The 26,926-nt window shown below is 54.8% G+C and overlaps 12 protein-coding genes across 12 annotated transcripts; 6 read left to right on the top strand and 6 right to left on the bottom strand.

The window, feature by feature from the left end:
* Window positions 1-1,485: 1,485 nt before the first annotated feature.
* QBC33DRAFT_566310 (uncharacterized protein) lies at window positions 1,486-3,030 on the top strand (the record flags this gene model as incomplete). The annotated part of the gene is made up of 2 exons (XM_060430456.1): window positions 1,486-2,222; window positions 2,304-3,030. The coding sequence occupies 2 exons, from the start codon at window positions 1,486-1,488 to the stop codon at window positions 3,028-3,030; spliced, it is 1,464 nt and encodes a 487-aa protein (XP_060287059.1).
* A 26-nt stretch (window positions 3,031-3,056) lies between these two features.
* Window positions 3,057-5,206, bottom strand: QBC33DRAFT_566309 (uncharacterized protein). Its single transcript, XM_060430455.1, has 3 exons — window positions 4,778-5,206; window positions 4,018-4,708; window positions 3,057-3,946 (listed from the first exon to the last, which is right to left on the bottom strand). The coding sequence occupies exons 1-3, from the start codon at window positions 5,094-5,096 to the stop codon at window positions 3,178-3,180; spliced, it is 1,779 nt and encodes a 592-aa protein (XP_060287058.1). The 5' UTR covers window positions 5,097-5,206; the 3' UTR covers window positions 3,057-3,177.
* An 86-nt stretch (window positions 5,207-5,292) lies between these two features.
* Window positions 5,293-7,778, top strand: QBC33DRAFT_218649 (uncharacterized protein). Its single transcript, XM_060422760.1, has 3 exons — window positions 5,293-5,827; window positions 5,909-6,603; window positions 6,658-7,778. The coding sequence occupies exons 1-3, from the start codon at window positions 5,438-5,440 to the stop codon at window positions 7,511-7,513; spliced, it is 1,941 nt and encodes a 646-aa protein (XP_060287057.1). The 5' UTR covers window positions 5,293-5,437; the 3' UTR covers window positions 7,514-7,778.
* QBC33DRAFT_566307 (uncharacterized protein) lies at window positions 7,698-8,421 on the bottom strand (the record flags this gene model as incomplete). The annotated part of the gene is made up of 2 exons (XM_060430454.1): window positions 7,698-7,857; window positions 8,068-8,421. Coding segments are annotated over 2 exons (513 nt in total), but the record flags the coding sequence as incomplete, so codon positions are not given.
* A 1,099-nt stretch (window positions 8,422-9,520) lies between these two features.
* On the top strand, window positions 9,521-10,303 carry QBC33DRAFT_597313 (uncharacterized protein; the record flags this gene model as incomplete). The annotated part of the gene is made up of 3 exons (XM_060431923.1): window positions 9,521-9,615; window positions 9,817-9,878; window positions 9,929-10,303. 3 exons carry the CDS (start codon window positions 9,521-9,523, stop codon window positions 10,222-10,224), a joined length of 453 nt encoding a protein of 150 aa, XP_060287055.1. The 3' UTR covers window positions 10,225-10,303.
* Window positions 10,304-11,576: 1,273 nt separating this feature from the next.
* Window positions 11,577-12,718, bottom strand: QBC33DRAFT_525931 (uncharacterized protein). The gene is made up of 2 exons (XM_060426861.1): window positions 12,228-12,718; window positions 11,577-12,157 (listed from the first exon to the last, which is right to left on the bottom strand). The coding sequence occupies exons 1-2, from the start codon at window positions 12,567-12,569 to the stop codon at window positions 11,612-11,614; spliced, it is 888 nt and encodes a 295-aa protein (XP_060287054.1). The 5' UTR covers window positions 12,570-12,718; the 3' UTR covers window positions 11,577-11,611.
* Window positions 12,719-12,979: 261 nt separating this feature from the next.
* Window positions 12,980-14,276, top strand: QBC33DRAFT_218631 (uncharacterized protein). Its single transcript, XM_060422759.1, has 2 exons — window positions 12,980-13,243; window positions 13,310-14,276. The coding sequence occupies exon 2, from the start codon at window positions 13,351-13,353 to the stop codon at window positions 14,008-14,010; it is 660 nt and encodes a 219-aa protein (XP_060287053.1). The 5' UTR covers window positions 12,980-13,243; window positions 13,310-13,350; the 3' UTR covers window positions 14,011-14,276.
* Window positions 14,277-15,660: 1,384 nt separating this feature from the next.
* QBC33DRAFT_525926 (uncharacterized protein) lies at window positions 15,661-16,468 on the bottom strand. The gene is made up of 2 exons (XM_060426860.1): window positions 16,163-16,468; window positions 15,661-16,089 (listed from the first exon to the last, which is right to left on the bottom strand). The coding sequence occupies exons 1-2, from the start codon at window positions 16,178-16,180 to the stop codon at window positions 15,667-15,669; spliced, it is 441 nt and encodes a 146-aa protein (XP_060287052.1). The 5' UTR covers window positions 16,181-16,468; the 3' UTR covers window positions 15,661-15,666.
* Window positions 16,469-18,035: 1,567 nt separating this feature from the next.
* On the top strand, window positions 18,036-18,563 carry QBC33DRAFT_525923 (uncharacterized protein). The gene has a single exon (XM_060426859.1). The coding sequence runs from the start codon at window positions 18,122-18,124 to the stop codon at window positions 18,464-18,466; it is 345 nt and encodes a 114-aa protein (XP_060287051.1). The 5' UTR covers window positions 18,036-18,121; the 3' UTR covers window positions 18,467-18,563.
* Window positions 18,564-19,372: 809 nt separating this feature from the next.
* On the top strand, window positions 19,373-21,661 carry QBC33DRAFT_218596 (uncharacterized protein). Its single transcript, XM_060422758.1, has 3 exons — window positions 19,373-20,102; window positions 20,204-21,185; window positions 21,278-21,661. Exons 1-3 carry the CDS (start codon window positions 19,482-19,484, stop codon window positions 21,517-21,519), a joined length of 1,845 nt encoding a protein of 614 aa, XP_060287050.1. The 5' UTR covers window positions 19,373-19,481; the 3' UTR covers window positions 21,520-21,661.
* Window positions 21,662-21,703: 42 nt separating this feature from the next.
* Window positions 21,704-23,906, bottom strand: QBC33DRAFT_525921 (heterokaryon incompatibility protein-domain-containing protein). Its single transcript, XM_060426858.1, has one exon. The coding sequence runs from the start codon at window positions 23,747-23,749 to the stop codon at window positions 21,803-21,805; it is 1,947 nt and encodes a 648-aa protein (XP_060287049.1). The 5' UTR covers window positions 23,750-23,906; the 3' UTR covers window positions 21,704-21,802.
* A 237-nt stretch (window positions 23,907-24,143) lies between these two features.
* QBC33DRAFT_597299 (uncharacterized protein) lies at window positions 24,144-26,711 on the bottom strand. Its single transcript, XM_060431922.1, has one exon. It carries the CDS (start codon window positions 26,590-26,592, stop codon window positions 24,301-24,303), a length of 2,292 nt encoding a protein of 763 aa, XP_060287048.1. The 5' UTR covers window positions 26,593-26,711; the 3' UTR covers window positions 24,144-24,300.
* Window positions 26,712-26,926: the final 215 nt, after the last annotated feature.

The raw sequence follows: 26,926 nt of genomic DNA, 5'->3' as shown, positions 1-26,926 counted from the left end.
CTGTCTATAGCATCTAGCGCTTAATATGAATTTTGCAAGACATTGGGAGGCATTACTGACACCTGCAGGATCACAATTAGGAACCCTATGCTGGACCGTTGCTCTAGAATTTCACGCCTCATATCCTCAAAGTCTTCCTTCTTCCAGATGATGCGTAGCCTATACGCAGAAGTTATAGGTTTGCCCTAGTTGTTGCTTAGTCTTGGGCCAACCCACCTGATCACCACCGTGGTCTCGGAGGTATTAGATGGCATTTTAAAACTGTCAAGCTCTCTTAAATATCTTTCAAGCTGGGCGTCGAAAGCCCTTTGCTGTCCGCCGAAGGTATCAAGGACGGCTCGTTGCTCGAGGGGCATTCTCGAGAGAGGCCCCTTGTCGAGAACTATTTTCAGTTGCTGGAGGTGTTTTCGAGTGTCCTCGCAACTCGATATCAAGGAAGATATCAACTTCGGTGCCTTTTTCCAATTCTCTAAGAGGAATTTGATCTCCTTTGCTGCGGTGAAACAGCCGCCTCCAAAGCTCAGGGCACACGCCGCAATCTCCATGGTTCCGCGATGCGAGTCAAGGTAGCATATGAATTAATTATTGAGGCTCCCGATTTAGATCATGACCGCTCAAGGGTGGGCACAAAACGTGTATTAATAATAATTATTTGAACTAGGTGAACCCGACCATACGGTCCAACCAGTGATAGAGTGACTGAGTGGTTGCGTGAGAGGTAGCGGGTGATTGGGTGACGGGATCCCGGCATGCGTCCCCCAAATATAGACCTGCAGGTAGGTTAACCACTCCGACGGTCACAAGTTCCCAATGCGTTATCAGCTGGGTGCCCGACCTGCTACCGGAGTTGCTGCTAACGTCGGGGGCCGTGAGGCATTTTAGACTGTACGCATGTAGAGGCGTAGGGAAGGTCCAGTAAGAGAGCGTAACCAAGGGGGGAGGGGGGAGGGGCTGCGTATGTTTTCTTGTGTCTTGCAAGATGTGAGGCCGTTAAGAGTGGCCAGCTCGATTGTTAATAACATGATGCGAGGGAGAACATCGCTTCTTACCCTCTCTGCATAGTCCTCCACAAGGCTTCAGCTAACAAACAGGTGTGATAGCAGGGCCGGGCGTACTAGCCCCCGCTCTCCTCGTGTGATTGCGAAAATATGGGCGAATCAGTCTGGATAACTCCCAAGCCACGTTTTCTAGCCGACGTTGCTGCATCAGATACTACCCTGTCTGTTGTTCTAACATGCATCGCAGCCAGACTATTTGAATGCCAAGCTCTCTCGCAAGACTCTCAGTGCTGCACATCGTTGCACATGATTTATTATTATCAATCCTAGGCTCCCACGGATTCTGAGGGGCCTCCACAACGATGGCAAGTCACCAGCATATAGTCCCTAGGCCAGAAACACACCACTCGGCAGAGACAATACTGTGGAATTCGCGATGCACTTGTTGCTGGCAGTTATCTATCTCGCTTATAGCCCCGTTCCGATGATGGTGGAGGGGGCGGCAAGCTGTAATTTACCCACAGTCTCCCTGTCCGTGGGGAGCTGCAACCTGACCCTGCCGGACGGGCATGTCTACTCGTACGGCATCCGCATCGGCGTCAACGGCACCCAGCTGTGCGCCTCCCCGTCGACCGTGGTAGCGAACCCGTTGCTGGAGCACGTCGACGTCTGCACGAGCCAGAAGAAAATGACCCTGGGTGAGTGCCGCTCCCGGAGGGGCTCCTACTTGAATACGTCCAACATCCACACCGCGGCAGCCAGCGGGCTGGCCGAGAAGAACCCCAACTGGGTTACACTCATGGGCGATGACCAGCCCGCCTTCCAGCTGGCCACCGACTCGCCCATCCAGCTCCAGGCCGACATCCAAGCCGCGGTGCTATCGGGCTGCATCACACGGGGGGACCAACACACAAACTCGCACTTCCCCCTGAACGAGAACTCCCTGGTTATAAAGGAGCTCCAGATGAACGGCCTGATCGCGGGCAACTCTTGGGCCCTGGACGTCGGGGACACGAGCAGGCGGGGACGCTTGACACTGGGCGGCTACCAACCGGGTAGGGTGGACGGGCCGTTCCAAGAGTACGACATGCGGAAATACGACCAGAAGCTGAATGACCGCTATTGCCCACTGCAGGTCACCATCGCTCGGCTCGACTTTCGCGTCGGAAACCACTCGATTTCACTGGTCAGCCCGGACCTGAAGGTGCCAGCCTGCATAGAACCGTAAGTTCGGACCGATTCCTGCTTTTTGCTCTGACGTCTCTGAAAAACAATCCCCTAACTAACATGGGGGAACAAAAACAGCTACGACAAGCTCACCAGATTCCCCGAATCCCTGCTCCGCGACCTGCGCAACTTCACCACGGGCGAAACCGGCTGGACAGAGGAACCGAACGACGAGGAAGGCCGGTACGGCGACCTCCTCGACCTCGAGCCGGGCCTCATCTACCGCGTGGCGCCCAACTCGACCGTCGCCATGTCCATGGAGATCACCCTGGACGGCGGCCAGAGGTTCGTCATCCCGACGGACAGGCTCCTCGCCCCCCTGTCGGGCCTGGACCCGGACGGCGCCCCCGTGGTCAACGACGCGTTCCGAGAGGTCCAGGTGTACCGCGAGCCGGGGGTCGGGCTGGCCCCCGTCCTGGGCCGCTCGTTCCTGTCGCAGGCGTACCTCTTCGTCGACTACGGCGCGTTGACCTTCAAGCTGGGGCCGCTCTCGCCGGACGCGTCGGCGGCGGGCGGGGACGTGGCCTCGTCGGGGAGGTGCTCGGGAGGCGGCGGCGGCGGCGGCGGCGGAGGGAAGCTGGGCGGCGTCGCCATCGGGCTGATCGTGGTCGGGGTCGTGCTGCTAGCGGTGTGCATCTGGGTGGTCTACAGATGGGTAGCTGGGCGTCGCGAGTCGGGTGGGGAACCGACTGAGGCTCAGAAGCCCGGTCCTAATTCGCCTGCCGAGCCTCCTAGTGTGGATACTAACCCGCCTGCGGATACTCAAAGGAAGAGACCGACGATAGGGACAGAAATGGTTCTCTAGAGGGATAAATTCCTAGGTTTAGTTAGGCTTCACAGCTGGGCCTTAATTACGAAATAATTAATTACCGAATGCTTACCAAGGTAGGCACATCAGGTATTGTACAATACATCATCGTCCTCGTCACTGTCATTTAACACTCGTGTCTATCTATCGACGCTGCGTGAAGTCTCCCTGGGCGGTCAGCTCGGCAACGCGAGCCTTGATTCGGGCAACACGCTCCTCGATCGTGATCGTTTCTTCACTCTCGGCGGCTTCACCACTTTCATCTCGGTCCCGTTCCTCCTTCTCTCGCCGAGCTACGCGCTCGGCAGCATTCTTACGGATCTGTTCCCATCGATCTATTACAGACGAAGATGATTCTGGCTGCGTTTGCTCCGTCGGCCCGTCTGGATTCTTCGACTCGTCCTCCTGTCCCCCCGCCGTCTCCCCCAGGGAATAACCATCATCGAAATCTACAAGGTCTTCGATTGGGTAGGTCTCTTCTTCGTCAACGGAAGACTGGTCGAGAAGGACGAGGCCGTCGATGACGAGGGGCAGAGCCGTCAAGGCGAGCTGCTGGAGGTGGTTACCGAGGTGGCGGCAGAAGGTATCTGCATTATATGACTTGCCGGGTGGAGGCGCCCAGTCATCGCAGAGCGGACACGACGAGGAGTTGAAATCCCTGATGGGTCTCTCGCACGCTTTCAGTATCAGTGGCATTTGTGCCTCCGTTACGGATCCGTGGTGGACTGTGTCCAGGTGCTCTCGGAGACCGGCGGCTGACTTGAATCCATAATTCCGGCATTTATGGCACTGCCATTGTTTTCTGTGCGACTCCAGTTCGTGGTTGAACCATTCATGTCTCGTTGCGAAAAGAGGGGATGAGCAGCTTTCGAATGTGCAGACGTATGGCTGGAGATCGGTGAAGACATGCCTTCTGTAAATAAGTTAAGCATGCAGCTAATATTAGCGCGTGATAATTAATTAGATGATGTGGATTCAACTGACCTCCATTCCCGCTCCGAGCTTACCAATTGCATGGCCCGGCAGAAGGGACACTCGAATATGTCATTGTAATCTAACCGAATACCATTAAATACCAGACGAGTTAGGTCAGGGACTCGAAGTTCCCCGTCTTCGTCGCTGCCAAAAGCCGTGGCGAATGAAGTCGCTTGAGTCATGAGACTGACTCTCGCCAGTCTTTCCAGGTGGTCGTCGAGGCCACCATGGCTTTCATCATACGTAGTGGCAAGCGTGGATGCTGCCATCCTCGACTCCGTTTCGGCCCCTTCCGTAGAACCTTCGTTTTGGTCTGCCAGCCGTCGGTGGTGTGACTGCCGGTACAAGATCCACCATCTTCGCTTCGCAGTGGCCCGTCCAAGGCGCTCAGCCAGCCAGGGAGATTCTTTGACTTTGGCATACTTGTCCTTCACGTGCCTAATGTCGATGCTGGCGTCCTGTTCGGGGAGTTGGGCCTCCCCTGGCAGCCGTCCTCTGGGACGATGGCGGCGAATTAGCATCGAAAGTCTAAACAGGCGGTTTATGGAGGCCTCGAGGCCCAGAAGAAGTTCCCGTAGTTCTGAGGTCGGAGGCCGAGGTGTGTTTGATAACAGCGATGCTTGGCTGACATTGCTGGGAACATGCTGGAATTCCCCTTCGTTACTCCGATTGGGGAGATCACCAGTCAAGATTAACTTGGCTGTAAATAAAGACAGTGAGTAATTAATTCTACGAGCGATTGGTATCAATCCGAGTGGAAATAACTGACCTCGACTTGCAGACTCAGCAATATCTTGGAGTGCGGCCTTGACATTCGTCTGCATCTGATTCCCGTTTCGTAACCGGTAATCCAAGGAACTAGTGGAATTCGGGTCGCGAAAAGCTCCTAGATTTCTAGCCCAGACCATGAAGCGACCTAATGAATCTTCAACTCTTACGAGGTCTCCCGATGAGCCGTTAGGTCCGAACTGATGCAAGAGGCTTTCCAAGTGCTGTCGGCTCTTCTGCGCCATGGACGAAATGGAAACCTGTTCCTGGTTTTCATGGCTCGAGTCGATGGCGTCGGCCGGATCGGGCAAATTTGCCATTGTTAGGCGAGTCTTCTCACGGATCCATTTATATCGGCATCCTAAGGAGAAAGCATCCTCAGATTCTCATGCTGCTCATCTTTGCGCCGTCTTTGCGGGGTTGCGACAGAAGTAGTTATTGCGGCTGAAAATGCAGGATGGAAGAGGGCGTTTAATGGCGCAGAACTATTGGCCAGACCACTACCTATCCTGAGACGTCACGGCAAGCGTTCGGATTTCCTTCCCGTCGCTTTTCAGCTGATTCTTTTCGTTTCTCTCCATTGTAACTCTGTCGTGAACTTCGTTTCATCTTTGAGTCTATCCCTTGAGTGGAAATATGCGACGCGGGGCAATGGGCCAACATGTCTGGATTTGAAATTGCCGGGCTGGTACTGGGAGCCTTTCCGCTCCTCGTTGGGGCGGCGAAGCCCCTCTCGACTTACCTCCAGGGCTCACAGAGATGGTGGAGTTTTAAGAACGACTTCATGGGGTTCCTTACAACTATTGAAGACGAGTCAATTGCGTACTCACAGAACCTGGAGCTCCTTCTGTCGCCGCTCAATCTCGACTCCGACGTTCAAACCAGTCTTCAAGAAGATTCTGCGTCGCCGTTCTGGGGCGATGGCGCCATCCAGTCCCAACTCAGGCAACGTATAAAGGAGCAGTACTTCACATGGTTTACTGGTCAACTGAAGGAGATGAGAGCGACACTGGATGAGCTGTACAATATGTTGCCCATGGAGAATGGACAGGCAAGTAAACTCAAAGATCACCACAAACAGAAGTCAGGAAAAGAATTCGCGGGCAATGGTGCTAATGCCAACATCCTGCAGGTTTGCTATCCCAGGCCTGGCACAATGGACTACGAGAAACTAAGAGTGAAACTGAGTTTTTCCTCACGGAGACAACAACTCCTAGACAAGGTTGTTCGTATCAACGAGACCTTGTACAAATTCTTAAGCAAAGACTCGCAGATCAATGGCAGAACCCCCTACACCGAGACCGCCTGGATTCCCAAGTCCCGCGGCAGCAACTCGCCCGGGTCCAAAAAGGCCAGTGCCTTTATGAAGCTTCAATCCGAAGCCAGGGCACTATCACAAGCGTTTCAAGCGCAGTGGAGCTGCCGGTGTCCTCGAGCCCATCATTGCGGCATCACAACTGAGTGGCTTCAAGGCCGCTTCGAGTCGCATAAACCAAGTTTGAAGCTGCTATTCGGTTTCTGGGAAGGACGGGCCGAAGTAACGCAAGTGAGGGTGGGCTCGTTGACGGCAGACGAGTCCCTGGCGGACTCGAAGACCACTCCGTCTTCTCAAACTTCGCGAGAACAAGTATCGGAATTGCACCGAAGTTTACGGCAAGATATGACAGAGAAACAATTTGGCAAGATGGCAGAGAAACGAAGTGTTGCCTTTGCCGCCGTTTCCGTGTCATCTACTCTTGTTGACCCGACTCATTCCATCGAGCGGAAGAGGGAGAGCAGGAAGCTGACAAAAGTACGCGGGAGTATCATGAAGGCGATTGGCATTAGGTGAGTGCAAGAAATAACCCGCGTGTACTCGATGGAAGCTCATAATTCGCCCAGTTCCTTCAGTTCCTTCAGTTCTTTGGCGTCCAGCACGGGAACCACTACCGAATCCTCTACCTTGATCTCGACATCATCATCATCATCCACGGCCAAGTCTGTCCGCTTTTCCAACACGCCGATTTACGAGTCGATGAAATCCTCAAGGCAGGATAATATCGAGGACATCTGCGCATTCCTCAAAAGTACACCGACTTGGATTGACGCCCAGCACCCCACTGCGAACTACAAAACCCTGTCGTTCACACTCGACCCTCCCGATCGTTCCGAACTGACCAAGCTAGAGTTTGAGGATCTTCAGAGCCTCTCCCAGAGCACGCCACGGTTACCGGACCGTCTCTGGGTGGGACTGAACATCGCTCTCACGATCCTCGGACTCGGCACCTCGTGCTGGATCCCCCGCGGCTGGGACCGCCGGGAGGTATTCGTCATGAAGAGCAAGGTCCCCAACGCCAAAACCATCGGTCCCTACTTCCTACACGAGTCCCTCGCCGTCACGCTCACCGAGGAGATGAAGGACGCGCGGATCCACGCGGAGGCGGCGCTGTTCTCGCTCGGCGTCATATTGCTCGAACTCACCTACCAGGAGACCCTGGAGCAGCAGTCGTTCTGGGCCACGTATTGCGAGGAGGACGGGCGGCCCAACGACTGGACGCACCAATGCACGGCGATGGAGTGGCAGTCCAGGGTGGAGGCGTATTACGGCGATGACCTCTCCGAGCCGATACGGCTGTGCGTCGAGGGCAGGTTCTCTCGGGAGGCAGACCTTGGCGACTCGGGCTTTGTGCAGGAGGTCATCGATAATGTCGTGGTGCCGATTGAGCGGTTTCTGTCGTCGTGGAGAAAACTCTCTTGATTATTACTCTGTCTGGCATAGATCCCCTCGAAACATCATGCGGAGCCTATGAAAAAAGAATGGGATCGATCATTCACTGCTCTCTATCCACTACTCTAATGTTCCCCTCCCTCCCGGAGATGCATTGACCTGGCCACCCCTTAGGAATTTTTAGTGGTCGGTGCCCCTCAACGGTGCGGCGGCCGGCAGGGATGGCGGGGCGGGTCCGGAGAGGCGGCCGTTTCAATGTCGGCGAAAAACGGGTCTGCTTCTGAACTGCTAAGCAAAATAAATCGGAAAAAAAGGATAAAGCAAAATAAAACACCGAGGATGATCATCATGGAGTGGTAATTTCTCTCCTCCCCCTGTTTGCAAAATAAGTGGTTAGCATGTAATGAACTGCAACCGACTCATTCGCTTAGACTGAACAGATGGGAACGATGGGATGAATTGGTGGCAGGGCTTGTTGGCTAATGCGAACCGTTAATTGTCCCAGTTCGGCCTGGCGCTTCTGGCGGACCTTTTGGCTACAAGCTAGAACTGGATTTGCTTTAAGTGAGGGGTGACGACCGCACCTGGGTAGCAACAGCTTCAATATCCCTCGCCAGTAACAGCTTCATTCCCTCGGTCATTTGCCGCTGGTCGGTCAGCAGCACCATGGCGTCAGAGGCAGAGCGGACACTCCACAGATCACGCCCTAGGCAGTGGATAGCCGACTCATCAAGCTGGTCGGCAAACTCGCGCGTGGCGGCAAGGTCGGTGATCCGTCTGCGGCAGATGGGCTTATTCGCTTCGCTGGGGGGGAAGTTGGTTATAAGCGGAGCAAGAGAGGTGCTGTCCTCAGGGGTATCAGTGAGACATGTGCCGTCGTCGGGCGTATCGATGGTAATATCAGTCGACTTACGCAAGCTCTCCACGTCGATGTCCATTTCGATGGGCTGATGATTGAATGCGACTGTGGCAGGAAGAGAAACGGTTCTCGTCTCAGGTGCGTTGGTTGGCAAATAAATGCGTGCAGGGGGTCATGCGCTCGCAAGAAGGTGGCTCGGGTCCATGGCCGCCGATAAAGCTCAAGTTCCATACTCCGTACCAGCTTCCAGCCCAACGTACATTTTACAAGAACATACATTGGCCCGTGCGTATTGACTCCCACCTAAAATCAACACAGCTCACAACGTGGTAGAACCACGTCTTGCGCTGGTAAGCTTTATTATTCTGTACCCATTGCCTTGGATGATCGCGAGAGGCGGTTGCTGTTGGTGCCGGTGTTCTTGGTATAAATGCAGTTGAAATCGTTGGCAGTTCCAGGGGCGTCGCTGGAGATCGAACTTGAGAAAGGCAGGATGCTATTGGAGATGGCGATTACGTCGAGACGAGGAGGACGTCTAAAGTGAAGAGTTTAAGGCACGCCGCCGCACATGGGCTTGTCCTTGGCTGCTTCTCAGTGGCTAGGCGCCAACTTAACTACCTAGGCAGAAGCACGTAACAACCTTCTGACCGTGACACTTGCCGGCGGCCGGCAAGAGGGTTAGGTTAGCTAAGCAAAGAGACCAAGGTCCACAGGGTCAAGGATTACCAATGTGCACCGGTGACCCTGTTACTAGCCGTCAGCAGGCCGGTTGAGGAGCAAGAGGCTCGCTTCAAGGGTGCAGAATATGGATGGGTGTTGGCTCTCTCGATGTCTCCTGCCTCAGACAAGTAAAATAATGTTTGTTTCCTGTGCTGCCTGAGATTTCAGGAGTAGACTGCAAATTCAACGATGGAACTAGGTTACAGGGATGCGCTCTTGGACTCCAAATGCAGATAATCACTCTTCTGGTGCCAAAGAAGCCTCAGTTCCTCTGGTTGGAAAAAAGTAAAAAGGTTGTGTGTTGTGTGAGGGGAGATTTATTTTTCTCGTGGTCATTCTAGTTCCTATCACGTCTAACTCGGATGAAATGGAGTTTTGGGTGTGTCTTCTGTCTCTCCCCCCTTACCTAGTATAGTGGCACATAAACACCTTGAATGGCCTCTTGTGGCCGTGAAAAGATGCTCTGTCGGCGACCTAGCACGTCGTCCATTGTAGTCGCGGCTTGTGGGCTGGTGAGCATTCGGGAGGCGTTCCCGGAACCGAGGCCGAATCTGTGAGTGAATGATGGTCGAGAGGCCCGCGTCGGCAGCCCACGGGTTCCATTTACATGTTGTTCGACCAGCGTCCAGTAGATTCGGGGAACGTTTGTTGACCTTGATCGAGCCATGGCGAGTTCGGCTCGCTCCATGGCGAGTGCCGCTCGTTCCCTGGCGAGTGCCGCTCGCTCTTCGTAGACAATTCTTTCTTCGTGCAGTTTTCAAAGGGATTTTCAGTGGCTCAAAGTGAATGGAGAAAACTTGGAAGTGAAAGCGCTGTGTAGGGTTTTCCTTGGCTTCCCTCTCCTGTTACTTACCTATTCACTACAGGCATCTGGGATACAGCTGTTGACAAAAAGGGGAAAGGCCCCCAGGACCCAAAGGTCCCATGGCCGGGGTGTAGGGTTTCTATCGACATTTCCTACCACAAAGAGGACTTCGTAGAGACCAAATGGTGGAAAAACGAATGCACCAGCCATTTCCACGTCGATATACCACAAGACAAGACCAAAGCGTCACTTCTAGAAACCCCCAAGAACTTCGAGCGATTCATGTACCGCCAATACGACATCAAGATCTGTAAGATTGGCAGTGACGATGATAGGGCTAATCATGGCGGTCGATGAATGGCTTAGAAGTAACAGCCAACATGGAAGAGGCGAAACCGAGAGTGTTCGTCGCCTGCGTACCACGGTTAATCACGCCGAGTCGACCTCTTCCAAGAAGCATACATAGGAACATGTCACTGTCGCGTGTTGGGCGGCCTTGATACTGCCAACCTTGCCCTATGTCTTGGCAAACGCTTTGTTAAAGTCGACCGGTTTTTTTTTAAAAAAAAAAAAAACTTTTGTGGTCGCGCTGGTATCGATCCCGTCTCCCAAATAAATGAGCAGCCAAGTTTATGTTGCCCAGCCAACCAAACTCCTAAAGGTCCGCCGCTCTTCCGTACCTAGCGTTCTCCCTTTTTCTCGCCCGATAACCCTCCCACAACAACGCCCATTATTTACCCAACCCCTAATATTGACAGCGTGGTAGTTGGCTAACGTTGCCGGTATCCAGTAATATGCAGAGAAAAGAAATAGTTAAGCCAGCGCTCAATCCGCAAACCTGTATGTGCATAGTCTGTACATCGAATAATTACATTACAGTGCCATGATCCCTCCCTCTCGATCCACAAGGCCTCTCATGAAACCAAAGACTGTATGAAGATGCAGATGCCGGACCTTTCAAGGGTAATCTCGCCCCATCGTAACCTGCATTCAACGTTTGCCCGTTCCGGCGTCGAGGCGCAGCAGCGTTAGGTGCCATGGCTGATAAGGTCGTAGGCAATTGTCTGAGAACAACAGTAAGACCTGCTGCTTTCACAACTCTTCACAAGAAATGAAAGGATCTTGGGCTATAAGACGTATGCGTTCGATGGAGATCATTCAAGACACGAGGCCGGCCAGAGCGTGGCAAAGCTTTGGCAAAACTTTGGGTTTTGTAACGTTAATCATATTACAATTAATTAACAATTTATGTGACTGAGCTTCCACTTAGCGTCACACCCTCTTTCTTCCACAATGTCTGGCAGGAAGCTCAAAATGTGTATATCACTACAGTCCTAGCCTTTTTGTGAGGATTATATTCAGATTTTCGGAGTCAGAGCAGGCCTGGTCTTCTTTGAAAAAAGGGTGTGATGGCGGAAGAATTGTGAAATGCGACGCGTCGCAGGGCAAAAAAACACGCGGCATTGAGTCAGAACTTTTGTACAGTACCCCACCCCACTGTAAGTAACTATAACTAGAACTATTTAATGTCTTGGAGTCAAAAAGATGCCGAGAACAATTCTTACGATCTTGATCCTAACACTAATTAGCTGGTATTCGACAGTAATTAGGAAAGAAAGCTATGGAAATCCCAATGTAGAAGAAACAGCACGACACTTATTAACACGTGTGAAGAAGCCTCTTCTATATAACTAACAAGCTACCTCTACTCCTAATGCTTTTCATGCCTTAACCTTAATCTCAGCTAAATGCCCGAATACCCTTTCAAGCTCAGACAGTCCACCTCATTGAACTCGATAAACGCCGTGTCAACCTGCCATCCAAAGACATCTCCCAGCCCATCCAGCGTCAACGGCGGCATATTGGTCGACACCCTCGCCCGGACAGCCCTGGGCGCATAAGGCGGCGCGGAGAGAGACGAGTTGAACAGCCGGATCTGCTTGTCGCACACGGTGCCGTTCCCGAAAATCGGCTGGTTCGTCACGTTCTTGAACAACCCCAGCGGGTAATGGCGGGCATCGCAGCCTCCTCTCACCAGTCTCATGTCCAGGTTGGCGTATATGCCGGAGGTGTCGTTGGTCTGGACGTGGAAGTAGCTTGAGCCGTCGGGTCGCGAGCCGTAGGCGTCGCAGGGCGGGTCGAATGTTGCGGGATAGGTGGGCGTGCCGTACATCCTCGAGCCGTCGATGGCGAATTCCTTGTCCGCCTGGATCAGCATCGTTGCCGACCATGCGAAGGAGCTGTACCCATCACCGAGGAGGTCGATGAACGGAAACAACCAATTGATTTTCTACCACCCCGCCCCTGTCAGTTAATTACTTTGCGCTTTGCGGCTAAGGGCGAAAGCTTTCTTCGCCTACCGTGAAATCCGGAACCTGGATTCCCAGCGAGAGGAGCTGGATATCGTGATCCAACCCGGCTTGCAGAACCACGGGATACATGTTTCTGGGAAAATCGGGGAGGAGCGCGTGGTACGCGTGCTTGAGGATGCCCCATTGGGCGGGCACCATTTGCCTCGCGGTCTCGTATGGAATCGGTATGACCAACAGGGTGGTATTCAAGGTCCCGGTCGGCGCGTCCGGGTACTGCTCCGATATGGGATTGGGCCTGCTCTGGGAGGAACAGGAGTCCTGGGCTGCTGCCGCCCTGAAGAAAAGGGACAGCAGCAAGGCCGTAACAGCCGCAATGCTAGGAAGAGGCATTTTGGACGGAAACACTCGACTTGAGAAGAGATCCGCCTGCCTGGTTCGTGCTCGGGGGGGAGCGGGGGAGTCAATAAATATACATCCGTACGGCGAGTTGCCATCCCGGCAGAGCTGGGCCTAATTAGATTTGAAGGATCATACTCTTATTGATTTGATTCGCTGTGCTCCGTAGGGCTGCCATGGGCCGCATGCCGGCATATTCTAGGCCGCGCTTTGGTAACAACCTCCAAAGCGGGAACGGCATAAGCGCTAGGACGCATCCAGTATGGCCGGTCCCGTCGTGGCCGCCGTCCTAGGCTGCCGTACAACCTAGGTCCTTTTAGATCATGTCTATCCAGTGTTTATTGCATCTTTGGATTCCTCTCTCCCACGCTATGTCCGTTGTCAGTGAGCTTCGGTGATAAACTCGCCGAGTTGTAAATGTTCTGGAATGCGTTCTAAGACGCCCTTGGTCAGCTATGGTTGTTTTCCCTCAATCCCGCGTTCGGCACGCACTGGACCACTCTCCTTTGAACATGTTTTTCGTCTGCGCGGCTTCATAATATCTGATGAGCAAGACCCCATCCAAATCAGGTGCCCGCTCCCAGGTCTCGTGCCGATGAGAACGGAAGCACCGCGTTGGATTCGGCAAGCCAAGTGGGAAAAGGCTCGTTGAGTTGTCGGGGCCGATGGTGCGTGGAGCAAAGTACGCTCTATGGTATGATCTTACGACTCAACTTACTAACCACACCTCTTAGATTACGCAAGCAACTCCCCAATACACTGGGAAGAGCTTCCTATGTCTGAACTCGAGGACTACATCGCCACAGTGAGGGCGCGTGAGACCCAGACCTGGGGCTTTGCCATCTACAGAACCGCCTACGGCGCGACAACCGACATACCCTGGCAGTCACTTCTCGAGGCTATCCGTACCAACGTTCGGACGGAAGTGCTCGGCCTCCGGGTCCCGCGCGGGGGAAACCCGCCCCACTTTTCCGACGAGGAGACGCAGAGATGCGAAGAATTCTTGTCACTGCTCAAACTTGATGTCAAGGAGGACCAGAGCATTCTGGAACGCGTGTCTATGGACTGTGTACGGGAGATGATCAAAGAAACCGACCCGCGGCTGACGGACGACGAGCCCCTCGGCGGCACCTTGACAACACTACAAGGCGTCTTCCTGTATGTCGATGACGAGGTGTTGCAAGCAGCCCAGACTCCAACTGGCTGTCGTCCTCCGTGGGTGAAAATGGTGGAGCTTGACTACAAACCAGAGCAGCACAAGGGAAACAGACGAGTCGGCCCTCAAAGCTACTTCGGCTGGATGAAGCTGTCTACTGGGAGTTTTTTTCAACTGTGGCAGGACCTGGAAGGCCAGGATTTGTGGAAACTTGCACCACGGAACTCGGATGAGAGACTGCTGACGATATGGGATGGGGTAATGAACAACCAAATGTAAGGTCAGGATCTTGACAGGGACGGCAATCATGATCGAGTGTCGGATTAGATAAGGCTAGCGTGGCAGATTTGTCGCCCGGGACGACTGCCGCAGACTTCGAGATGCCCCGGTTGCGGCGCTGCCCTTTCAACCTGGGCAACATGGTCTGGGAAGCCCGCGTGGACGGCGGCGTAGATGGGTATGTCTGGAAGGTTCGCTTCGGGGCCCAGGGGCCTTTTGCGTTGAAGGTGGTAAGTGGTACTCAGGCTGCCTGACCCAAGACAAAACTCGCATCGCGTCATTAACCATCGCTTGCGTCCAGTTCTGGGATGCGAAGCCCGCCGACTATCCTACGTATTATGCCCCGCAGCGAGAATGCCAGAATGCCGCCCTCGTCCAGATGATGCAAACTGCGGTGGAGCAGGCGGCTGCAGCCTTTCATCCAATCTTGGTCAACGCCAAGCCAACCACTTGGGACGACGCGGTCGCCAACCTCGCCGCCTTTTCCGACGAGGCACGTCTGAAGCAGCCGTCGCCAGCCGATCACGGCTCAGTGCCGCCTCCAGGGCTCCGGCAAATATCGACCATGCCACGCATGAAGAGATGCTACGGCTGGCTGACCATCCCTGGCAAGGTATTCTGGAATCTGCACTCGTCACTCCGGCCGCCCCTGGTTGAGGTCGACAGGATCAAACGTTACCTAAGACCTGACCAAGAATACATAGCTATTGTCTACGAGTATGTCGAGGAAGGCGAAAACGACCCGGATAGGATGCAGAAAGCGATGGACTTCTTTTGGCTTGCCGGCTTCAGCCGCACCTTCTCGCCCCTCTTGGGGAACTGGAAAAGCTGAGTGCTCGTGGATCTGTCCGACATCGTTTCTCCCCGCGGGTATGGCTGGCAAGCAGGACTCTACGAAAACGGACCGGGGTCGGCATATATCCTGCAAAAACAACATGGAGGCCCGCTACAAGGAGAGCAAGCAAGTGCAGGGAGGCCATTTGGTGCCCGCCGGAGAATTGCAAGTCGTTCTTCCGGGCCTCGTGATTGGTGGACGTCTCCCCCACGCCCGCAGGTCGTGGAGTAACATGCGGGGTCGACGCATAGAGTGCCTTTTTAATATCCGTCGGTTCAAAATACACCGAGCGATTTTTGCAAAGCAGCAAATCACAAGAGACTTACACCAGCCACACATTTGCGCCCCATTTGACTTCTACACGCAGCCACTGCATGCTTCGAGAAAGCATAACAATTCCCCTATATCAATAAGAAATAGCGAGATAAGGGGTAGTACAATGAATATTCTATTGAGAATACTACTTGCGTAGCTAAAGACTTCTACAAGTAGCTAAGAGATATTAAAAAGCAAGGGGACAAAAGAACACGGAACCACCAACACTGCGGGTCGAACCCGTGCCTCTGCGACAACGCCTCCATCCATTCGAGATAGGCGTCTAGCGTGGATCTGCAGGCCGCGCCGAGCCTCCAGAGCCACACGAGCTACCTCCAAGAACTGCGTGTTACTGACTTTGAACGGCTACGCCGGTGCGCCAAGGCCAGGCAACCAGCAGTACGAGCTGGGTCACTGGATTAACATCGCACGACTGTGGCCTGTCTGCAAGGCTTGCAAGTGACTGGCATGAACATTTCATAATGACGAAAAGCAAAAGGCACCATCTAAGCTTTCATTCCCCCCTTGTCTGCCGACTTGCCTGGAACACAGGTTGTGACTCCACGCTTTGCCATCTCCTCGTTCCGTGCCAGAATTCTGGCTCTCTCCTCCTCCGTAAACTTCTTCGGAACATTCTCCGCATCGGGGTGGAACATGTCCCAACGGGACACGTTGCGGCCGTCGGCGGTGCGTAGTCTCTCGGGAAGCGGCAGACCATCGTAGTATTCTCTAATCTGGGCTGGGTTGAGGCCAACTGCGTCGAGAATATTACGTTCGGCGTCAAAAGTACGGAGCACGCCGTCGTAGCCCAACCCACTCATGCCCTGTCCGTCTGGATCCCTCTTCATCGATCTTATGATGTCGCTTAGAGACTTGTCGTCGCCTACAGGCTGTCGGTCTGTGGCGGCTTGGGGCGTAGTCGGGGGGTTCTGCAGTTGATTAACATGATAGTCAGCATAAGGTATATATACTGACAATTAAGAGAGTTTGAGGAGTACTTGCCGCCGGTTTGTCCGCCATATTGCCAGCAAGTTGATACAAGTGATAACGGCGCGGCTTGAGTGTTTCGAGCAAGAATTACGTTTTCCAAATGCGTGGTAATGTGATGGGGTAGCTAAAGGGGAGTATACAAGCTTGTGAAGCATGTAGTGATAGCAGAAGTGGTCGGATTAGAAGTAACTAGGTAGGCGCCGGAGGTGCGGGCGGTGCAGCGCGCAGATGAGAGCAGCGGAAAGTTGGAGCGTCGAAAGGTCGTGCTGATTATGATGATAATGATATTATAAATGAGTAAATGCTTTCGGCTCGAGGGTTTCCCGCGGATGACTCGAGTAGGGCGTGGCGGGAGACACGGGGACAGCACCAGCCGCAGCGGTAACGACCTCGACCAGCAGGCAAAGCGAGGGGTTGACGGAGTGGGGCGAGACGAACGAGGGGGAGAGACCCGGGAGTGTGTGGTGGCACTGGTGTGTTGGTTGGCAGCCCCCGGAACTGATCCCAATTGGACCGCGTTCACTAAGGACTCGTTGTAACCTGTTGCCAGTTGGCTCGGGGAGTCGGCGCTGTAGGCTGAATCCTACACGTGTAACGTCCCTACAGCCGGATAGTGGTTCTTTGATAGGCAAACTGTTGGCAGGCTCTTAACAGAGTTGATTAGCAGCTACCCCGATAATCGCCAGTTGTACCGGTGAAGCTCGTCATCAGTTTATCTACAGTCTATGAACTACCTGTTAACATCCTGTTGATGGTCTGTCACCGTCTGTTGTCTCTGTCTGGGCTAAGAGTCTCCGAATGAACCGCGGTGCCGCCGTATGGGTGCGACCCGGCAATGGACGGTAGTCGAATTAGAACGCGAACCATTCCGTTCTCCTGACCATCTCGCGTGTGACACTACCGTGACTACCTATGCTACGTAACAGTTTCCAAGTATAGACACTTTGAGCGCTACCAGGGACCCTGGTCAAATGTGGTATGTTAAGAGTGAATCAGACAGTCGGCCCGTGCCATCAGTTTGGGGGCCAGTTTTGCTCCAACCAGCATCTAGAATATATGAGTATCCACCATTTCTTAAGGCGAGGTAGGCACGGCCATCCTTCCCAAAAGTTTCACTGTTTGGCCCGTTGGTCCTCATGTATGTACGTCGAACAAGCAATCCGAATGCGCACACTAATGCGATTGGTAGAAAAACCATGAATCACGAGGATCGTTGCGCTGTGCCGTACAGACGCGGACCAACGTCCAGTTGCCTTATCAAAGCCAATCAAGAAAACCATGGATCCCTGGGGTCGTCAACGCTGTGCCGTACGAGACGCAGCCACTCCCCCAATGAAGCCGGACTATCGCATTCCTGAAGAAAGTCTTGCCTGGTTCAGTCCCTGCTCCAGCATCCTCCTTTCATCATGTTGACCCACGTTGCCTTAACAGGGACTCGATGTGTGATCCACTTCTATTTTGATTTCAACGATGTCGCGAAGCAATCTGTCGAGAGCGCCGTCCGTTCGCTTATTACGCAGCTCTATTATCAGCGCAGGGCAGCCTGCGCAGAGGTCGACGCCCTGTACTCATTATGCGACAGGGGGGCTCGCCAGCCTAGACAAGTGTCCTCGATCCGGCGTCTGTGCGAAGAGCATTGGCCGACCTTCCACGCACCTTGGATGACACATACGCCAGGATACTAAAAGACTGCTGCAGTTCCTGACGTACTCGGAACGGCCGCTCCGGCTCGGCGAAGCTGTAGATGCGGTCGCGCTGGACACTGGCAACCGGCCGCGGTTCGATTCGAAAAACCGAATGCCAATTCCGACGGAAGTCGTGCAGTACTGCTCTAGCCTTGTCACCCTGGTCAAGAAAGACGATAGCGGCAACGGAGCGGTGGAGATGGTGATCTAGCTTGCGCACTTTTTGGTGCAGGAATATCTTGTGTCGGACTGTGTCGAAGCGGACATAGCCGGCGACCTCTAGGCGATGGCGGCGAGAGCGGCTATTGTGGGTGTGTGTCTGTTGTACCTGCTGGATTTGGACTGCTCGTGCATGCCGGGGGAAGCAGTCGAGGCGTACCCCCTGGCAGAATACGCAGCGCGGTATTGGGCGCGGCATGCGGCAGTTGTCGAAGAGTCAACCGGAAGGGTCCTGCCAACCGAGGAAGAATACTTTTCATGCAGGAGTGTTTTTGAGTTTGGGTACCGACTCTACAGCCCAGATAATATCTGGCAACGGCCGGGCCAAGAAGCAACGCCTGTAGGCGGGTTGTACTATGTATGTTTCTGTGGTCTGCTGGGCTCGCGGTTACTGGGCACGATATACATCTGAACCCGCGTTACTGGACACATGGTCTCCCTGCAACCGCGTTACTGGACACATGGTCTAGGCGCGATCCCGTTACTGGAGTCTCGAACCCCAGTTTGCCCGTGAGTCCAGCTGCCTCTTGGTTCTGTTACTGGAGTCGCCGTGCCGCATTGGCCGTGGGTCTAGTAACTACAGCTGTCTCTGGATCCGTTACTGGAGTCGCCGCATGGCTCTAAATCTTTTACTGGAATAACCCACGTGGCTGTGGCACTGGATTGGGCCGCAAGGGACGTCAGACCAAGATCCAGTAGATGGATGCTGTACAGGAACCCGGATCCAGGATGGATGCGAAAGCCGGGATATGGGATGACTCGCCTACCACGCTCGAGTTTGGGTGCATTCGCTAGCGCCGCCATAATGGAGTCCATATCGCTAGAGATTCAACAGCTGATTTTAGTCCCACATGGTCCCGGAAATACGACAGCATTGCAGAGGCATCCTGTCTAAACAGCAGACAAGGCACTTTGTCGCCTTCGGATATCCAAGCCACGTCGTGGCCCAGAACTGGGTCGCTTTCCCACTCGTGGTGCCTTAACTGCCACCGATGCGTGCTCATGTATACGTCCTGAAGGTGGCGGCACCGGCAGTGCCATTGTGGCTGACGCTAGCTCCCACTGACTCCTCATTCAACCCTGGGGCAGCAATTGGGCGCGATACCAGGCGCAACAAGGCGCATCGATGCTGTGCCACACTCGCCTTGTCGATCACCAGGGGCCGGGCCGCCAGCGATCTTTCATATTGCCAAGTCGACAGCAGCTGAAATATTTCCGATGTTCATCAGCCTTTTTTTATTGGGCGGATATCGGGGTCCAAACCGTGAAGCTGCGGCAGAGCTATTCAAAAGTCCCAAAAGCCCCCCGAACACACCGCTAGCAATTAATTCATAATCACCATCTTACGCGCTGCCCGCGACGATTGCAAAATTGGAGGGAGCATCGATTAACTCACTTCAGGAAACCAAACAAGCCTCGGCGGCAGCATGTCCAACGATGGCAACGACGGCCCCGCGCGGCTCTCGCTGACGATGCGAGAGCAGGCCGCGGTGAAATACACCTGGATTCCCGGCTTCTTTGCCCGCTCGTCCAGCTTCAGCGACCTCCCATTCTTCGATGCGATGCCCGCGCGTCTTTCCAGCCAGCTCGCCGCGGCGTCCCGGCGGCAGCAGCTGCGTCTCGACTTCCGGCCGGGCGACTGCGAGACGGCGGCGGGACTCCGGAATTGCACCGAGGTGTGCTCCGATCCCACCGCGCTCTTCACGCCGCAAAACCTTCCCGCCTGCGTGCTGCTCGCCAGCGCGGCGCTGCTGGTCCAGAACGAGACCTACACGGTCGATCGGTCGGACGCGACGACGCTCCGGACCATCGAGGCGTGGCACGTGCCCGATCTCATCAGGTACAACGCCACCGGCGTGCTTACGAACGTGGCCAAATGCGTCTCCGAGTCTTGTGCCGTGTCGACGCTGGGGGAGTGCAAGGACGACGTACGGGCCCTGGAGGGCGTTCGTATCATCGCCAATAATCTGGTCAACATCTCTGCCAGGCTGGGACGCTATTGCAGCGGGACGAAACCTGACATAAACCCCGATATAGCCGGGCCCGGGGTAAGTTCTTCGCGCGACCATGGCAGACACCGAGAAGATGAGAGTGAAACTTGCTCAGTTTTTTTTTTATTACGGGGTTTGCTGACAGTGCCTTCGGCTAGGTCATGGTCTCCTACTTCTTCCAAGCGAGCCTTGCCCTCTTGTTCTTCGTGCTCACGAAGCTCCTGTCGACCTGGACTGGTAGGGCCGTCACTCTCTTCCGCCGCTGCGACGGCAGCCCGGACCCCCACAGGCAAGGCGCGCAACTCCAGAGCAGGCTTGCCTCGTCTAAGCCCGGCGCCGCCATCACCTCGTCACTGGTCGAGTTCCAGGAGGTGCAGATCTACTTCGTGGCCGTGGTGCAGATCGCCGCCCTCATCAGCTTCAACCCGGCCAACCCCAGTGCCGGCAGCTCCAACCAAAACTCCTTCAGCAGCGCCCTCCTCAATTCCATAGCTGTGAGCGATCTCGGCATCTACAGCACCTTCGGCACCCTCCTCACCCAGTGCTGCCTGCAACGCGCCAATATGCACTGGTGGTACACCTTCGTCATCATGTCTGTCACCTACGTGCTCGCGCTCACCATCTTCTCCCGCAACCCCAGCCTCTTGCCGCCTACTGACGGCCTGTGGACGAGCTTCAAGGCTAGCGCCCCACTAGCCCAGTGCGGTTTCAATCCCAGTCCCATGACGTACTGCAGCCTGTCCTACGATAGCTACAATAACCTCTTCAGTTCCGGAGGGAGTGCTGGTGGTATTGGGCTTGCGACGTTTGGCGCAGTCGCCTGGTGGACCTTACTGATCGACCAACTAGCCTTCAGTATCCGCGATAAGCTCCCGTACGTGGCCAGGAGACTGAGCAGCCTGGATCGGACAGGCATCTTCGGGAGGGTCTTGAAAAGCAGGACCTGGCCGTGGATGCTCTCCTTGTATTGGGGCTCAGTCCAGGGGTTCCTACTCTATGGGACGGCCGCTTACCTGGGTACGCTTGTCCGTGTGGTTTCGAGGACGAGCATCGGCGATACCGCGAACTGGACCTTCGGACAGTTCATTTCCGTCACCGTCTGGGCACCGACCATCATAAAATTCATCTATTTCAACATATGTAAGCTTCTCTTCCAGCCACCCACCTTTTTCTTTCCACCCCCAACTTCTTCCCTAGAAACCTTCTTGCTAACTCGTCGGGTGTTCGATTAGTCGGTGTCAAGGAAGGATTCGAGGAGCGGATCTCGAAGGACTACACGATCAGTCGAAATACAGAGGCGAGCGAGGCACCCGAGGCCCTTCCCCTTCACAAGTACGGTGTGGATTTGCGTCATGCTTCGACCTATCCGTTCCTCGGTCATGGGGACAGGCCATCGTCTCCGGCAAGCCAGGCAGCTGACGAGGCAACGGATAGCGAGCAAAGCAGGGTAGGTGGAACACAGCGACAGAAGTAGATCGGGAAATGTATCGGAGCACGTGTATACATAGCCGTCCTCTCCATGCATGCCAAACTCTTGTGCGCGTCCCGTCCCCTGAGCAGTTTAGGAGCGTGGGTGACTGGGGGTTGGTGAGGGCAACTCGTGCGTAAAAACAACAGTAAAAGGAAGGTGGAAAGACCGATTGTTTATATGAGAGACACGTTGATAATAACAATAAATTAAGTTAGCAAAGCCCAGTGCCCCTTGTCCCTTGTGATTGAAGTCTAATCGAAGGATAGATAGGCACACTTTGCATTTTCTACATAATATCAAGACCTTGAGGCTCCCGAGACTTTAACATGTCCTCTATATCGCCCCACGCGCTTTTCTCCATGTAACACTCGCCCACCAACCGGTGCAGGGTCGCGCGGCTCTGCTGCCGGTCTTGTGACCCAGAGCTTCTTTGCTGGCGCCGAAGGGCAAGTGGGATTGCCGCGCCGACACACATGTATATCTCATCCCCAAGGTCGGCTTCTTCAGGAGCAATACCCATGTATCCAGTGTCGGTGATAATGAAGCGCCGCGAATGGCAGTTTTGCAGGACAAACCGCACGTACGCCCCGTAGCTCGCAACCAAGTACTTCCCAGCCAGGTGGAACGGGATGTCGGCGAAGGGAACTTCACACCCCCTTTCGCGAGCCATTTCCCGAACAGTGCTTCCCCAGCTTGTTTTTGGCTTCTTGTCATCCCAGTTGTCCATCCGTTTCCGCTTCTGGCCGAGGGTAAAGCCACGTCCTCCAGATGCCTCACTCTCCGAAGGCCCCGCCCCTGATTCCGTGTCGGTGTCTGCGTTGCTTTCCGCTCCGACGAATTTCTGTATTGCCGATGGATACGCAAACCCTCTTGCTGCGATTACCTCGTAAAAGCTTTTATAGGAGAGGCCGTTGCGCTGCTTAATCAGCGAGTTCTCAATTCCGTCGAGCTTGCTCTCGGACTTGTCGGGTATCAGGCTCTTCCATTCATGCAAGGGGAATCGGCCTTGGCTGGCGATGTATGGAGCTCCCAGCCTCGTTATCTTGCCACAGGAGTATCCAAAAATTCGCAACAAAGGTCCAGGTTCTGCGTCCGTTGTGTTGCTGGACGAGGTTCTCCCGGCAGATATGAAAACCTGTGGTGTCCTCGAGATATTCCAATCCTTCTTAGCATTCCATACAGAGGTTATCTGAGATGTCCCCAGTGTTTTCCTTCTCGGTGCGACGCTCCAATCTGGCACCCATGATGGCAGTCCCTCTATTTTCGATCCGCCCTGGGCCGCGTACAGTATCTCGAAGCCACGGTCCGGTATTAGAGCGATGGCGCAGTCCACAAAGACTTTGGCAACCGAGTCACCGTATCTGGGGGTGATGCCCAGCTGCCTGTCGAACGAGTGCATCAGCGGCAACATGGCATACACCTTGTCCCGCGGGTCCGTTGCGCCGCAGTGCCGTGCCTGCAAGAGGGCCTTGAGCATTGCAGACTCGAGGTCGCCGTTCGTGAGAGAGCGCTTGGACGTCGACACAACGAACGGCAGCTTGGAGGTGAGCCACTTGTTGTTGTGGTTCCAGTCGTTGAAGTTCCGGATCGACGACCAGGGCAGTGATCTCTCACCACAGTATGCGACGCCGCTGCTCGACAAGACAACTTCCTGGATTACCCAGACTCGGGTAAACCATAGTCTGTGGAAGAAGTCGTCGAGGGCTTTGACGAGAGACGGCGATTTGGGGTAGCTCAGAGATGTGGTCTCGGGGCTAGGGCTGTCGCATTCGGCGATGAAGTCCATGGCTAAGTCGCTGTCTTCTGCAGCTTCGCCCAGGTAGATGACAACCTCGGCGGCTTTGGAGAAGATCTTTGACATGAGAGTCACTTGGTGGTTTCGCTCGCACCGATTTGACTGGTCGATGCATAGCGCGTCTATCCAGAGGGTTCGCGGCTTGTCCTTGAGCCGGAGCCGTCGGAGGGCGGAGAAGCAATTCAAGGTGACTGGAAATTCCACAACGCCTCCAGATGTCGTGGCCTTAATCGAAATCATCCGGCGATCCCGGGAGTCTCCCCACGTATACGACAAAGCTTCATAGCAAGGCATAGCTTGAAGCTCCGCAATCATGAGCTCGCCGGTGATGTGTTCGCCATCTCCCGGCAAGAGAACCAGGAGACGGACATGGTCCGAAGTTGGAAGAACCGGTCCCGGGTATGGCTGAGGGGGCAAAGCAGCGTGCACTTCAGTCATGGTTAAGACCCGATGGGAGGAGGGTAGTCGTGGTCCGGGTTTCCTTTGTTCGCCGCCTAGCTGAAGACGCGGTGGCCAGCGGTAGTTTACCGTCGCTAATTGATGGCTTCACAAACCGAATGGTTTTTTGGACTTGGATCTATGGAGAAGGGAAATGGGCTAGAGTTGGGTGCCTATTTTGTCGTCAGCCCCTCCCTCCTTGTCAGAGGCAGCCAATAAGACACATTGGGCAGCCTCACAAAACCTGCACGCACAGAAAGGGGATATACCAAGGCTATGCATAAGCTGAAACTGGGTCAAGCTCAGGCCTGAGCTAGCCTAAGCAAAAGCGGTGAGGGGTTACGTGAACTGAATGCAAGGGAGGTGACCATATTAGGGTCAAATACAAAATACAGAATAAAATGCTCCCTAAATCTTGCCCTTAGTCATTTCCTTCTTCATAAGTAGGCTAATGCTACTACTACTTTAACCTATGCAGCAGGTGTGCAGTAAGTATGCAATGGATATGCATAGTATGCTAATTAAGGCATAAACTTATACTACTACCCTAGCTATAGTCCTCCTGGTATCGTAAGGGAGATGGAATCCTGGCCCGGCTTGAGCCGATCGCTTCCCAGAAACCTCGCAGTGATGAGATGCAATCCGCCCGACAATTCGAGTGGTAGCGGAAACGTCGCGCTCCCCCCTTCCTCGGCAGTCAGCATGTGCTCTGCCTTCACCCCCGCGCCTTCTAAAGTCACAAGGCCTGCGACCGGCTCGTCCGGGCCCCCGGCGACGTTGACCGTCACCATTATCGGCTCGTCCCCCTGGCCGGCCGCAAACCCGGTTCTTACGATCGTGGGCCCCGTTGGCGGCTCCTGCCACCCGCTCCGCGTCAGGTTCCATTCCGGCTTGTCCTGGCACGGCACACAGCCCGGCCAGTACGAGTCCGGTACCCGTCCGGTGACGGGATTTCGGTATGCGAACCACATGCGCTGGATCTCGGGCCATGCGACATACCGCCCGCTACCGCCCATGAATCCTGTCTCGCGCGGGTCGCCCATGTCCGTCAGCAACAGGTCGGGCGGGTACTGCTTGATCAGGTCCCGCGGTGGCGGGTTGGGGGCGTTCTTGGCCCGCGGCGGCACCCCCGACCACCCGTCCTTCCAGTTCGATACACTCCAGTAGAATTCGTCAATGGTCACGCTCCACAGCCTCCAGATGCCGTCTTCGATGACCATCTGGTCGTGGTACATGGCGCCTCGGAGTATGCCTGCGCTGCTCTTGTTGGTCACCGGTTGTAGTAATCGTCCCCGGAAACTCGATGACCGCCCATCGTGCGAGACGTGGATGACCGGCTGCGGGCGCCAATGGAACGAGACGTCCGACCGGCTCTTTAGTTCCTCGGTGCCGTAGTACGTGGTACACGCTTCGAGAACCCGTTGGCGGGTCTGGTAAAAGCCAGCGAAGGGTGATTCCTTGTTACCGTTCCTGGCATGTATAGCGGCCATATTGAAACAACCTTTGCCATCAATGAAATCGATATAGAAACCGTAGCCGTTCGACACGTTCTCGGTACCGTCGTAGGCGGCCGAGCGGTTAAGCCGACGCTCTAGCTCGGATAAGTCTTCGTGAACGCTGATCGGGTCTGCCTTCCGGGAGCTGCGACCTGTGGCGGCTAGGAAAACAGGCTCAATGGTGCTCTTTGGCATGTTGCTACCCTTGCCCCAGCCAGTCGAGTAGTTGGCTACTAACAGGGGCGAGATGGTTATATTCGTCATCTTCCAGATACCGTTCTCCTTGATGAAGGTGTTCTGGAAGAAGCCGAACTGCCAAGACGCCGTGGTCTTGTTGGCGTCGCCAATAAGGGCCATCTCAATGCCTCGAGCATCCGCCATCTCGTCGGCCTGGTCAGCGGCTGGACGAATAGAGACGATAGTGTCGAAGATGAGGTGCTCGTTCAGGATGCCTTGGCTGAGCCCCGCTGGGCCCATCCACTTCTCTAGCGCTTCCTGGATGCCGTCGTCGCCTTGAAACGATCCGATATTGTCGATTGTTATCCCCGCCGAAGCACCACCGAAGAGCTCGCCCACGTCGGCCCACATTCGACGGTCGACGTAGTAACCGTAGGCGTGTTGGAGGTTCCGCACCTCATCCTCATCGTTCAAAATGTTGATTCGGTACTGTAAATCGTCCACCGTTGCCTTGGTCTCCGGTGCCTCGCCAACTGGCGGAGGGATAGGTATCCCTGCCTCATCAGGCGTGTAGTGAAAAGGGGGCACAGTGCCCAGATCTCCACCGCCAAAGTTGCGCCAACCATCGGCATACTTGCCACTGTACAGCGGGTAGTATCGCATCAACGAGATCCTCCACTGGCCATCGACGAGCGCATACTCGTTCTCGTAGATGCCGCCCTGGATCCTCGTCTCCCCGATTCCATTACCCTGGAAGCGCCAACCACTAAAGCGGCCTTTAGCTGTGCGTCCGTCGACCGCTAGGTTCACCAACGGAGTAGCGGCAACCAATGTGTCGAGCGATCCTGGTTTGATGCCGTCCATGTCGCCAGCATCGCTCCTCAGCCACTTCTCGATCGCCTCAGGTCCCTTCGCGCTCGCATTGCCCCACAACAGCGCACCATCATCGGTGAACAGCGCGGCCATGTCAGCATACCGGCCAAATTGAGCGAGCTGGGCAAATGTCGCCGTCACATCCTTCACTTCGCGGACCGACTCGACCCGTTCGACGTCCCGGGCGAGCGAGTTGAGTGTCGCCGCCTGGCCGAGTCCCGTGGTTGCATCGTTCGGCGACGGCGCCTGCAGGCTGATTGCAGCACCGCCTAGTAAGAGGCCTAACGACACTTTCATGCCTGATGCCTGAGGTCTCTCCCTTATATGGCGGCCTTTGTAGCAGATGATGATCCAAGCCGAGACGGTGTAAAGTGAGGGTCATGCACCACCAACAGCCATCGTCATCTGGTTGCAGCGAGACCCCAAGCCAAGATATACCCAGAACCAACCCCCCGGGGCATTTTCTCCAAAGTGAATAAGCCATCTAAATTTGAAGCCGCATGTATCCTAGCCGCCAAAGGCATCATGTATACATACTATCCTCCCGGAAATTGGCGTGTTTCAAACCGGTTCGCCAGCTCAACCCGTTAGTAAGGTATCCAGTCCGTAGAGCGTCGGGCCTGGGAATCAT

This window comes from Phialemonium atrogriseum, assembly GCF_030411735.1.
Source record: "Phialemonium atrogriseum strain 8032-3 unplaced genomic scaffold QBC33scaffold_3, whole genome shotgun sequence".
Taxonomy (NCBI): Eukaryota; Fungi; Ascomycota; class Sordariomycetes; order Cephalothecales; family Cephalothecaceae; genus Phialemonium; species Phialemonium atrogriseum.
This window is presented reverse-complemented; position numbering and strand designations above follow the sequence as displayed.

Bases quoted from the DNA above. Each gene is read 5' to 3' on its own strand.
- QBC33DRAFT_597299 (XM_060431922.1), bottom strand. From the start codon at position 26,592: ATGAAAGTGTCGTTAGGCCTCTTACTAGGCGGTGCTGCAATCAGCCTG.
- QBC33DRAFT_218649 (XM_060422760.1), top strand. From the start codon at position 5,438: ATGTCTGGATTTGAAATTGCCGGGCTGGTACTGGGAGCCTTTCCGCTC. The intron at 5,828-5,908 runs GCAAGTAAACTC...AACATCCTGCAG, and splicing joins TGCCCATGGAGAATGGACAG to GTTTGCTATCCCAGGCCTGG. The intron at 6,604-6,657 runs GTGAGTGCAAGA...TAATTCGCCCAG, and splicing joins ATGAAGGCGATTGGCATTAG to TTCCTTCAGTTCCTTCAGTT.
- QBC33DRAFT_525923 (XM_060426859.1), top strand. From the start codon at position 18,122: ATGGCGGCGAGAGCGGCTATTGTGGGTGTGTGTCTGTTGTACCTGCTG.
- QBC33DRAFT_525921 (XM_060426858.1), bottom strand. From the start codon at position 23,749: ATGACTGAAGTGCACGCTGCTTTGCCCCCTCAGCCATACCCGGGACCG.
- QBC33DRAFT_566309 (XM_060430455.1), bottom strand. From the start codon at position 5,096: ATGGCAAATTTGCCCGATCCGGCCGACGCCATCGACTCGAGCCATGAA. The intron at 4,709-4,777 runs GTCAGTTATTTC...CTTTATTTACAG, and splicing joins TGCTGAGTCTGCAAGTCGAG to CCAAGTTAATCTTGACTGGT. The intron at 3,947-4,017 runs GTCAGTTGAATC...ACTTATTTACAG, and splicing joins AGCTCGGAGCGGGAATGGAG to AAGGCATGTCTTCACCGATC.
- QBC33DRAFT_218631 (XM_060422759.1), top strand. From the start codon at position 13,351: ATGTCTGAACTCGAGGACTACATCGCCACAGTGAGGGCGCGTGAGACC.
- QBC33DRAFT_218596 (XM_060422758.1), top strand. From the start codon at position 19,482: ATGTCCAACGATGGCAACGACGGCCCCGCGCGGCTCTCGCTGACGATG. The intron at 20,103-20,203 runs GTAAGTTCTTCG...GCCTTCGGCTAG, and splicing joins CCGATATAGCCGGGCCCGGG to GTCATGGTCTCCTACTTCTT. The intron at 21,186-21,277 runs GTAAGCTTCTCT...GTGTTCGATTAG, and splicing joins ATTCATCTATTTCAACATAT to TCGGTGTCAAGGAAGGATTC.
- QBC33DRAFT_525931 (XM_060426861.1), bottom strand. From the start codon at position 12,569: ATGCCTCTTCCTAGCATTGCGGCTGTTACGGCCTTGCTGCTGTCCCTT. The intron at 12,158-12,227 runs GTAGGCGAAGAA...GCGGGGTGGTAG, and splicing joins TCCAGGTTCCGGATTTCACG to AAAATCAATTGGTTGTTTCC.